Source organism: Herpailurus yagouaroundi, unplaced genomic scaffold (genome assembly GCF_014898765.1).
Source record: "Herpailurus yagouaroundi ecotype Mexico unplaced genomic scaffold, PumYag 140, whole genome shotgun sequence".
NCBI lineage: Eukaryota > Metazoa > Chordata > Mammalia > Carnivora > Felidae > Herpailurus > Herpailurus yagouaroundi.
The window spans coordinates 92,949,708-92,962,458 of record NW_024412395.1 but is presented as its reverse complement, the minus strand read 5'-3'; the positions used below and the strand labels follow the sequence as shown (position 1 = coordinate 92,962,458).

The 12,751-nt window shown below is 38.6% G+C and overlaps 1 protein-coding gene across 13 annotated transcripts in view; it reads left to right on the top strand.

The window, feature by feature from the left end:
- Positions 1–12,751, top strand: part of FN1 (fibronectin 1) — a 71,542-nt gene that overhangs the window by 12,928 nt on the left and 45,863 nt on the right. For all 13 annotated transcript variants that reach the window (XM_040476174.1, XM_040476165.1, XM_040476164.1 and 10 more), the window contains exons 10-15: positions 307–459; positions 1,752–1,880; positions 3,724–3,867; positions 8,632–8,753; positions 11,874–12,054; positions 12,253–12,429. In XM_040476174.1, the coding sequence (XP_040332108.1) occupies positions 307–459; positions 1,752–1,880; positions 3,724–3,867; positions 8,632–8,753; positions 11,874–12,054; positions 12,253–12,429 (906 nt within the window). The remainder of the gene's footprint in view (positions 1–306; positions 460–1,751; positions 1,881–3,723; positions 3,868–8,631; positions 8,754–11,873; positions 12,055–12,252; positions 12,430–12,751) is intronic.

Below are 12,751 nucleotides of genomic sequence, written 5' to 3'. Positions count from 1 at the left end.
AGGCAGTAGTCAACATCAGTCTTCTACGACAATGCAAACCCTCTACATGAATGTGTAGGCATTATTGTGGTTTAACAACCCTCAACCTTTCCTGTAATTATTCCCTACAACATACTTCACCTGTGGACTATGTTGGCTCCCTCTGGTACTTAAAACTCTACACATGCAGAGAGCAGCCCCGAGACTTCTTTGAGGCACACCAGACTGCTTTCCAACCAATTCTTGGTTATCCTATTAGCCTAAGGACTGATAATACTGCACATGTTTTTATACCTTGTGATCATTTCTCCATCCATTTCTATATAGCCCATGAGGAAATCTGCACAACCAATGAAGGGGTCATGTATCGCATTGGAGATCAGTGGGACAAACAGCATGATATGGGCCACATGATGAGGTGCACATGCGTTGGGAATGGTCGTGGAGAATGGACTTGTGTCGCCTACTCTCAGCTCCGAGGTATGCTTGCTTATTAATGAGAGCATGTGAAAGGACCGAGACTGCAGAGAGGACCAAGTTTTGTGGACGTTTGTACTTTCCAAAAGCAGGAGGGGAAATGTGTGACGCCATGCCATCAGTCTATCGTGCTAGATAGGTTTGTCATGTTAAGCAGCCAGTGGAGAGAAGCTGGCAGAGCACTTCTAAAATTTGAAACATTCCCAGGATGTAAGTACTTAGGCTGAGAAGATGACTTCAAAGGCTAGAACACAATTATTTGATCCTATTAGCTTTTAGTTACACCATTGGATTCATGTCTAGAAAAGATTGAATAATTTCTGTAAAGAAAAGAGACTTCGCTATTCTAAAAACAGATCCTTGCAGATCCAAATTGAAGGTGACAATCAGAGAGACCTATTTCTTTTGCTCAGCTCAATTTTTTTTCCCTTGGATCCTGGGATATAATATAGGGATATCAATTTATGAAAACCATGTTGGTACTTCTGTTTCTTTGATTTGAAGAGTATGATTTAGGTACAACTCTGAACCAATAAATAGTCCATATAACTGGTGTGTTGACCTTGGCCTGAACTTGTTCTCCTTTTGTGGGAAACACAATACCAGAGTAATAATAATTCCACATGATGTTGCAGAACAGAAAGGAAAGACATACAGACTAACTCTTCATTTTACAGAGGAAGGAGCTGAGACCCAAAAAGGGAAAGTAATTTTCTCAGGATCTCTCAGAGAGTTTGGAACACAGTTGGCCTACTCTTGTGTTTTGTTTTGTTTCGTTTTTCATTTCACAAATGCCATCAATGTTATTTTATTTCCCAAATCCAACTATCTCCCCACCCCAGCCATTCCAGAGATCAGACCATCACACCATGCTGGGTGCTCCATAAGTATGCTTAATTTTCCTCCTATTTCTCATAGCACGCAGAGATCTAAAGGACATTATCAAATTAGCAAGAACTTTTCCAAAAGTAAAACATGTATTTATTTAAAAATTACCTTTCCACAGGAAGGTGTATTTTACCACATTCTTTACTTAGTTGTATAGACTTTGACCTCTGATATTTAAGTTTATAAAAAAGTTGATAAGACAGAGAATTTTTTTTTCCAAATCCTGTATTCCTGACTAAGGTTTGAAAAAATGTTCTTTCTATGCTAGTAGAAAAGTTATTTTAGTGGGAGGTGTTGGTAATTTAGTGGGAAAAAAAACTGTATGCTTTGAAAAACATGACTTTTTTTTTTTTATCTCATCGTGAAACTTAAAAAAGTTCTCCACCATCCCACTGTCTCCTAAACAGATCAGTGTATTGTTGACGACATCACTTACAACGTGAATGACACATTCCACAAGCGTCATGAAGAGGGGCACATGCTGAATTGTACCTGCTTTGGTCAGGGCCGGGGCAGATGGAAATGCGATCCCGTTGGTAATTAGCCTCATGTCTCTAGGAGGTTTTGGATGCTGGGACTAGTTAACAAGTTTCAGATAAGGAGAGCCATTTGATATTACATAATGGAAGTTGACTCCAGACTTTGATCAATGGCTTGCAGAGAGCTTTGCAAAGTCTTTTCTCTAATCATAGACCAAGATACCAGTTTGATAGTGACAGTTATCTATTTTTGTTGAGTTTGGTAACACATGCAGGTTTATTTTAATGGAATGGAATTAGTTCTTTGGTTCTGAATCATAAAGAGAATCCATGTTATGAAAGAGAACTTTCCTTTGCTGACTGTGCAATAACGCGGGGAAGTGAGCATGCCAGTAAATACCTCCTTCCAAATACTTTATTTTTCTTGGCTGCCCTTTATAATAGATCTAAGCAAATAGTGAAGATTGAGCCTTAAAAGAGCTGTGTGGCCAGCCTTCAGGTAATCCATTAATATTCCCTTACCAAAGGAGACCTGTTGCTCACCACGAAAACAAACTGATCAGATGAGTTTGTTTGACATGAGATTATCAAAGCTGAGAGAGAAGCCTGAGAGGTATTTGTTTAGAAACTGCTCAGCAAGTAGTCGTTGTTAAAATCTAGTTCATCCATGTGCATGTAAAATTAAGCACTCCAAAATTTAAAGAGGTATATAAAGTGATCCTTTGTTCTTACTATTTAAACGGTAAGTCAGTGCATCAATATAGGTTAAATATAATATCTAATTTATTGTTCCAAAATTGATATTCAGAATGTCAGTATATACTGAAATCTAAATCATAAATTTTTTATTTAGAAATATCGTCTTTTTTGGGGCGCCTGGGTGGCTCAGTCGGTTAAGTGTCTGACTTCAGCTCAGGTCATGATCTCATGGTCTGTGAGCTTGAGCCCCGGATTGGGCTCTGTGCTGACAGCTCGGAGCCTGGAGCCTGCTTCAAATTCTGTGTCTCCCTCTCTCTCTGCCTCTCCCCAACTCATGCTGTCTCTCTCAAAAATAAATAAAACTTGAAAAAAATAAAAATAAATTTAAAAAGAAATATCTTTTTAGAAAGCTAAACATTTCTCCCAATGGGTACTTTTTTTTTACTACTACTAATTGCTCTGTAAGGTAAAAGATATGAACAAAACATTTTGTAACCACATATATTTGTAAGGACAGTTGCCTCTCTGCCCCTCCCCAGCTCATGCTCTGTTTCTCTCTCTCTCTCAAAAATAAAAAACATTAAATTTTTTTTAAATGTAAGGACAGTTGCAAGTTTCCATTAAAATTAAGAATATACGGTCTGAAAATTTACAAAAAAGGAGGGGGAGGCGTCTGGGCTCAGTTGGTTGAGCATCCGACTTTAGCTCAGGTCATGATCTTATAGTTTGTGGGTTTGAGCCTTGCATCAGGCTCTGTGCTGACATGACAGCTCAGGGCCTGGAGCCTACTTCAGATTCTGTGTCTCCCTCTCTTTCTGCCCCTCCCCTACTCACACTCTGTCTCTCTCTCTCTCTCAAAGATACATAAGCATTAAAAAATGTTTTTTAAAGAATATAGGAGCGCCTGGGTGACTCAGTCGGTTAAGAATCCAACTTTGGCTCAGGTCATGATCTCACAGTTCGTGGGTTCGAGCCCCGCATCGGGCTCTGTGCTAACAGCTCAGAGCCTAGAGCCTGCTTTGGATTCTGTGTCTCCCTCTCTCTCTCTGCATGTCCTCTGCTCATGATCTGTCTCTCTCTGTCTCTCAAAAATAAATAAACCTTAAAATTTTTTTTTAAATAATATATGGTCTAGCACACTGAAATTAAATTTGTACCTCCATGTCTTCAATGCTGCTTCTTCTACTTGTTTATATTTTAGACCAATGCCAGGATTCAGAAACCCGAACATTTTATCAAATTGGAGACTCCTGGGAGAAGTACGTGCATGGTGTCAGGTACCAGTGTTACTGCTATGGCCGTGGCATTGGGGAGTGGCATTGCCAACCTTTGCAGACCTATCCAGGTAAGTACCTTTCTTAATGCAAACTGAGAGTCTTTAACGGAGTTTCCAAAACAGAGCAGCATCAGTGTTTTTAATACTCTGATGCCTGCATTGGCCTCCTCTCTATTTTCTTTTTCTCTTGTCTCTAATCAGATTTTTGACTAAAATAATTTTCCTTTCTCCTCCATCAAGTTAAAGGTGTGCTCAACTGTGAAAATGTGCCTGTGTGTAAATTTGTTTCTGAACACTGTAGAGCGTTCCATTAGGTTAAAACACTCTGGCTAATTTCATCTCACATCCCCACGTGGAAATAGAAACCATACCGTGAACTATACTGGAGGTAACGTGTGGGGTTGTATGTTACAGCTCTTAACAGAAAGGTTGCCTAGAGAGATTATGTGAAATACAATATAGGGTATGTGTGTTCGCTCACCATTTCATCTGGGGCTTCTTTGTGTCAAAATTTTCATTTGTTTGATCAGTTGGAGTCTAGAACAAACTATCCTGGGTCAAGAGTTGAGTAATTTGGTCAATTTTCTGCCTACGCAGTTCAAATATTCTCAAATGTTTATTGCTGGGTTTGTTTTTTTCTTTTTCTTTTTCTTTTTTTTTTTTTTTTTTTTTTTTTTTTTAGGTCACAGGACATAATGCCTAGCTGGAGGTGTGATTAATTCATTTTAGACAAAAAACATTTTTTAAATTTAATTTTCACTGAGAGATTATAATAAGACACGGTGAATTATGAAGCTCAAGTTTTTGGGCACCAGTTATTTGAGCAACTACTAAGCTGCAAAGCCTCCTAGGCCTCTGTTACCCTTAGACTTGAAACATGGGCCACATTCAGAAACAAAAAGAAGTTGGGAGAGCATCAGATTCTGCCTATGACAGAAATTAAGATTAAGTGAACTAGGGACACCTGGGTAGCTCAGTCGGTTAAGTGTCTGCCTTTAGCTCCAGTCATGATCTCACGGTTTGTGAGTTTGAGGCCCATGTCAGACTCTTTGCTATCAGTGAGGAGTCTTCTTGGTATCTTCTGTCCCCCTCTCTCTGCCCCTTCCCTGCTTGTGCCCTGTCTCCCTCTCTCTCTCTCTCTCTCTCTCTCTCTCTCTCTCTCTCTCAAAAATAAACAAAGAGAAAAAGATTAAGTAAACTAAATCCCTCCATAATGTCAGAAGAGATTAGTATCCCTTATTACACATATTCACTATCACAGACAACAGGATATGGAACAATTTGGCCAAAGGTAGAGTTTGCCAAGACATGGGTCCTGGCTGTAGGCTGTGAAAGAGTTCCATGTCAAGCTTCACTCACTAGTTTCTCATCTGTAAAATGGGGATATTAAAGTTGATTGCCTTTAAAGTTCCTTCTGCACAAACAACCTAACAATCTCTGATCCTAAACACTAACCGCCCAGATACACCCTTCCAACAAACTTGGAAGAAACACTGCTCTCCCCAGTCCTCAGTCACTGCCAGGGCCGTACAAGGTGACTTTGCTTAAACAAGCTCACAGCACAAATTGACCTGGCTCTTAAATTGCATTCATGGTGAATTTGGGTGTAGGAATCACTTAAAAAATATTTTTTTATTTAATAACGTTTAAAATATCTGATTGCAGAAGAACTTTAAGTTCAGAAATTATATATATATATATATATATTTTTTTTTCCTTTAATGAGGCAACTAAAGGGTAGAGCCTTCTAAAGAAATGCTCCTGAGTTTCTATGTTTACGGTTGTTATTGTTGTGGCAACTTGTTGAAAATCGCCCTCAATGATTTAGAGAAAAAAATTTTTCTCACCCTTTTACAATGAGCCTATTCACAAAACTGCTCGCTGGAAGCATTTAGGTGAACCGGACAGGGGTGAAATCTACATGGGAAGGAAGCCTTCTGCTTTGGAGTTTACTTGTTGACTTTGTTCCTATTTTTTAAAAAGGGTAAGAAGAATGCTCAGGGAACACAGAGAAGGAGATTTGGAGAGGGGATTGGTGTTTGCCCTCAGTACGTGTTTGGGTGCTTATCTCCATGCCTGGTTTGCTCAGTGGTTCATGCCTAGCGCGCGGGGCTTCATGAGGTTGGGAGAATAAAGGAACCACAGATGACCAGTAGACTGTCTCTGAGCCTTGCCCTGTTTGCTCCCGTCTACAGAGGATTTGGTGGAGTTGTTCAAACTCAGAGAAGATAAGAGGCATTTGGTTTGTCAATAAACAACCAGGGAAGCACAGATCTCAGCAAACAAAATAGAGAAAAAAGGACTGAGTCACAAACTCATAAATATTTAACTTCCCCAGGGTCATCGTTCCTGGAAATGATTCATTTCGGCCTTATTTTAAACTGATTTTAAAAGCATACACATTGTGTCATATCTTTACTTAACTATTTTATGGTTAGCCTGACCAGATTGAATAAGAGAGGGAGTAAGGTTTTTACTGGTAATTGCTAGTATATACCAGTTAGGTTAATTTTAGTTTTACCAAATCTAACCAATGTAAATGATGTCAGAATTTTCAGATGTCCTGTCTTCAAATCATATGTAGATTCAAGTCTAGTGGTAACCAGAATTTAGTTGGCCTTACAAATGATGGACACGGGCTCTTTACTTTCTGATAAAAAATACACTAAATGCATGAAATCCACACTGATGTTCAGTGGTCTATGGTACAAGCCTAAATTTTAAAACCTACAATTTCAAACCAGTGCTTGAAAGTTTAGAAAGAGAAAAAACTCCTGTAGTTTTGCTCCATCACTGAGGTAAAAACGAGTGAGTCACCTTTTTTGTTTCCCTCCCCTCTCATTCATTACCTTGTGGACCCAGGAACAGGATTAGGGTTAAAGGTGGACAGTAATTGTCATTTGTATTGTCTTTCTAAAACTTAATAGACATTCAACCATCATAAACTTTTTCTTTTAATTAAAAGCTAATTTTTTTTCGAGCAGTTTTAGGTTCACAGCAAAATTGAAAGGAAGATACAGAGCTTCCCATACAGCCCCTGCCCCACACGTGCCCAGCCTCCCCTATTACAAACATTCCGACCCAAGCAGTGCATTTGTTACAATCAATAAACCTGCATCAAGACACCATTTTCACCCCAGGTCTTTGGTTTACATGAAGGATCACTCTTGGTGTTGTACATTCTATGGCATCATAAACCTTTTCCTCCCTCAAAATCATGACTGTCAAACTAAATAATATACATATCAGAGGTCTCTTTACCTAAGGAAATTATAGTAGGAATTCCTTAAAGGATTGATATTTGAACAACCTTATGCCAATTATTGTAAATAATGTAAGGACCTGATATTCCTGTATTTACTGATGTTCACAGAAGTCACATCTCTAACATACTGCTTCACCATTTGTCTTTAAAAATTTATTTGTATTTTTGAGGAGCTTCATGAACAGAAGGAGTAATTCAAAGAGTGACATGGAATTATAGAAAACTAAGAATTCTGTACATGGATTTTGATATTTATGTGACTTAGAAATAGGTGCATTAAATGAAATTAAGATTCAAAGAATCTTACTTGTTAGTTTTCAACCACTTTGAATTATTCTCAGTGTGGAAGTGAGCATATTATTGTAAAACTTTTAAGTCTACACAGAGATGCAAGTTATATATTTGTTCTGCTACAGAAAACTTTGTTTTCAAAGAGAATTTGACAGCAAAGATAATTAGGTTTGAAAATCAATATTTTTTTTTCCTAAGAGCTTTCAGAAAACCTAAATCTGTTAACAGTCTGGTGAAATACTTTACTAAACTTGCAAGATTTTGCTGTCTTTGATAGAGTGGCAGTTAGAAATTCTTGGAAAGGTTATGACAAGAAACTTTGTTTTCATTTCAAAAAAGTTGAACATTGACATCATGAAAAAGACAGTGTTTAGGGAAAAGATGTGTTCTGCTCAGCAAGCATAAATTTTCTAGGTAATTCATTATTATCCTAAGTGGAGTCTACACTATTAAGAAATTAATTCCATTTTCCTTATATTGTTTTTTCTTTAAAAAAACATACTTTAAATTTTGTAGGAAACAATCATACATACTGAGATGTGGAAATACTGAATTTAGTATATACTTCAACCTGTCATTTCAGCTGATAATTGCTTTTCAAAAAAAAAAAAGTTTGATCTCTTAATAACGTGGCCCATCAGTGATATGATTTTAGAGTATACTTACTAAGTAAAAATAAAATGAAAACTTTTTCCCTAATGGGATGCGTAGGCTGATAAGAAATAAAACTGAACCTGTAATTACTGCTTTTGTGTATTCATCTAGGATTCTACTCCATTTAGAAATATGGGTGTTTTATATCATGTCATATGACCTTTAGAATGTTGTTTCCTTCTTAGTGGGTGGATTCATTCTAGATGAAAAGCTTCACAAATGAGAATTTGTTTTAAAGAAGCTTAGTATGATAAATAAATGGGAGTTTGGGTTCTTTGTTACTTTATTTGGGTTAGGGTAGTTTGGCAATTTTCTCAATTCTTATTTTGAAAATGGAGACAAAATAAAACTAAGGCATTTTTCAAATTTTATTTTATTTGCTATAAACAAGTTCTATTTGCATTTCTCATGTGAACGACAATGACTTATTGACTAAAAAGGATTTTATTGCATTGATTTCCAAGGACAATATGTAAAAAAGTAATCCCAGAATTTTTTTTAACTATACTCACCCTTACTGATAAGCAAAACTATCTTTTAATGATGGCCATCCACATGCACTAACTTTTAAGTTGAAACAAGTGAATACCCAAGATCACCAAATCTCACATTCTCATTTTCAGGCACAACTGGTCCCGTCCAAGTCATCATCACTGAGACCCCCAGTCAGCCCAATTCTCACCCCATCCAGTGGAATGCACCAGAGCCATCTCACATTTCCAAGTACATTCTCAGATGGAAACCCGTGAGTATCCCACCCACAAACGGGACATTGAGGGTTCTGAAACAAACACATTCTAAATATTTGTTTTCCAGCTTTTGAGCCAACCGATCTGATGAACTATCTGTGATTTGATATATAGATTTAGCTTTTTTGGTATTTAGAAGGATTTAGAAAGATTTGTTATTTAGAAAGATCTTTTTTTTTTTAATTTTTTTCAACATTTTTATTTATTTTTGGGACAGAGAGAGACAGAGCATGAACGGGGGAGGGGCAGAGAGAGAGGGAGACACAGAATCGGAAACAGGCTCCAGGCTCCGAGCCATCAGCCCAGACCCTGACGCGGGGCTCGAACTCACAGACCGCAAGATCATGACCTGGCTGAAGTCAGATGCTTAACCGACTGCGCCACCCAGGCACCCCTAGAAAGATCTTCTTAACAAGGAATTAGAGATGATAATGTCTGAAACAACTCTTCCCCGATATGGGAAGGGAATCTAAAGGCTTTGTATATCTTGCACCTCTGTCAGAGGAAGACAGTTATTGGCATCATTTCCATGATTTGAAAAAATTAATATTTAGCTATAGAGGTTCACTTTTTTTTTTAATTTTTTTTCAACGTTTTTTTATTTATTTTTGGGACAGAGAGAGACAGAGCATGAACAGGGGAGGGGCAGAGAGAGAGGGAGACACAGAATCGGAAGCAGGGTCCAGGCTCCGAGCCATCAGCCCAGAGCCTGACGCGGGGCTCGAACTCACGGACCGCGAGATCGTGACCTGGCTGAAGTCGGACGCTTAACCGACTGCGCCACCCAGGCGCCCCATAGAGGTTCACTTTTTAAGGGATCACTTCTTAAAATGTTACTTTTGTTTCTCTGAAGTTATTTAGGTAGAGGGGGAAAAGAGATGATTCCAGGGAAGAAAATGAGGGGTGATAGTTGGCTTGTTTAAAAAGTGAACCTTCTGAGTTTTTAATGAGAAGCATCTAGAAATTGAAGAAATCATACTGAGGAAGATGTTGATCTAGTAAATTTTAGGATTTCTTACCCTTCAAACCTGCCTGTTAGATCTCCAAAATTCATGACTCATAACTTAAGAAACACTCTTTTAAACCCAGGAAAAAAAATGTCCACTTTTAGTCACAGCTGTTAAATCCTAGCAGTTGAAAACAAAATAAAACAAAATGCTGGACCAACTCAGGCAATTGTATTTAAACTCTTTGGGAAAAATTCAAGCTGAGAAATCATTCTTTTTTTAAAAAATCTTTTAAATGTTTATTTTTGAGACAGAGAGAGAGAGAGAATGAGCATGAACAGGGCAGAGGCAGAGAGAGGGAGACACAAAATCCAAAGCAGGCTCCAGGCTCTGACCTGTCAGCACAGAGCCGGACATGGGGCTTGAATTCATCAACCATGATATCATGACCTGAGCTGAAACAAAGAGATGCTTAACCAACTGAGCCACACAGGTGCCCCAAAAGCATTCTTTTTTGTAGCATACTCAGTATTCTTGTCATAGTGTCCAGAGCAGCCATTTCCAGAACTTTGCATTTAGTGATGTTAGCCAGTGGGATTACTATATTTTCCCCTCCAATACCTTCTTATCTCTCATCTTTACATCTCACTCCCAGTTTTATTTACTTTAAAACTAATTCTGAAGTGTTGCGTGAGATCACTGTAATAAGGGACATTTATAGGGAAGTAATAAGATGTACATTGAATTGGAAAATCTTCAAAGAAGCAGCAGTGATTAATTTCTTTAAGATTTTTAACGATGAAGAATTTTCAGATTTTTCCTCAATGGATATTATCCAAGAGTGTATTTTTGAATAGTTTCTTCTGATGCCTAACCTTCTAGAATTGAATAAAACAGTTATGAAATCTGATCTAATTGTAATGACTAATTTGAGATTTTTTTCAACGTACTTGAGTTAAAATTTAAATTTAAAATATACTACGATCCATTTCATTTATTTCAAAAATATAAATGGGGGTGCGTGAGTGACTCAGTCGGTTAAGTGTCCGACTTCGGCTCAGGTCATGATCTCACAGTTAGTGAGTTTGAACCCTGCATCCAGCTCTGTGCTGACAGCGCAGATTCGGATTCTGTGTCTCCCTCTCTTTCTGCCCCTCCCCCACTCACACTCTGTCTCTCTCTCTCTCTCAAAAATAAATCAACATTAAAAATTAAATATATATATGTATATAAATGGACACTTGAGTATTTGAATTATTGAGGAACTGGTTGATTGGATAATTTTAAAAAGTCACTGGGCATTAAAAATGTATTTTGACTTAGCTTAGAATATTTACACTTAAAAGGATCTCATCTTGTTTGAAGTAAGTGTGTTTCTTTTCCACACATTTTACTGCAATGAGTTTTGTGATCCATGACATATTAATGAAGCTGGACGGATGTGAAATGTAAACTGGAAGCAAAGATTAAATAAACCGAAATCACATTCTTCTGCAGTCTTGCCCAAAGTTGGCTAACCGCTTTTGATGGGGTAAATCATATCCAAGAATGAGTCATACAGCCAGACCAGCTGAACCTTATATGTGATGGTTGCAGGAACTGAGTCACAAAGTAATATTATATCTTTGACTATTTCTGCAAGGCAAGAAATTTGTATCCTACTAAGTGAGAAGTAAAATATCTGGCCGTTTCCCACCTAAGAAAAGAATATATCTCTGTGCATCATAGACATTTAAAAAATGGGAGAGGCAAAACTTAGGCTCATCGTATTTTCTTGCTAATATGAAATAAATTCGTCTGGCAAAAAGGAAGGTGCCCCGTGCCTGTGACTGTGTGACCTTGGGCATGTCATATAAGTGTTTCTTCACCCGTAAAATGAGGGCATTTATACCATGAAGTTGCAGAAGGGAGAGATGAAGACTGAATGAGAGAATGCAAGTAAAAGCATAGGGTGTGGTACACAATAAGCTATCAGTAAATATTAGCCATACTAATAATTATTATTGACATTAAACTCTGCTACAGGTCCCTATTCTGATTTCAGTTTTCCACGATTTTCCTCCACAATGGAGCTGCACAGGTCCCTCGTTCTTTGAAGATTACTCATGATCATCTCTGAATCTTCATCCTTGTGAATACTTATGTGATTTTTTTCTTTTAAATCTTTAGAAAAATTCTCCACGTGGTTGGAAGGAAGCCACCATTCCTGGCCACTTGAATTCCTACACCATCAAAGGCCTGACCCCAGGTGTGGTATATGAGGGACAGCTCATCAGTGTTCAGCACTACGGCCACAGAGAGGTGACACGCTTTGACTTCACCACCACCAGCACGAGCACAGCAGTGACTAGTACGTACCCGAGCCATCCTCATGCCCATGCCTGTGTTCCTCAGAGCTGCGCTGTCCTCAGGGAGTGGTTTGCTTCTCAAGTCCTATTCTTCCATGGATGGCCCCAATACTGTTTTTAAAAAATGGTGTTCTGTAGATGACAGTAGGACATTTTCTTGATGGCTAAAGGCTCCCTCTCCCCTTCCCGTGGCTGTCTAGGCAACACTGTGACAGGAGAGACGACACCTCTTTCTCCCGTTGTGGCCACTTCTGAATCTGTGACCGAAATCACGGCCAGCAGCTTTGTGGTCTCATGGGTCTCGGCATCAGACACCGTGTCAGGATTCCGTGTGGAATACGAGCTAAGTGAGGAGGGAGATGAACCACAGTACCTTGGTAAGCTAAATGTGTTGCCATGACAGCTTTTGAGTGGCTGATGGTGACTCTATGTGTATGTGGGTTGGGGGACCTCCAAGAAGGTGTTCATTGAGTTTTGGAACTAGTTGACAGCTCAGACCGAACAAACTTCCAGTGTGAGGAAGGAGAACAGCTGACCCTTTCTAGAACTGAGCTTGGATTTTTCCTGAGCCATGCTCACATTTTCCTGGTCCCAGTGTGAGCTGCCTTACCCGTTTGCCTGGGCACAAGTCTGTACAACCATAGTATTTTCTCCAGGGAAGTGATTGCCAGTATGAGGACCACAACAGAAAATGTTAGC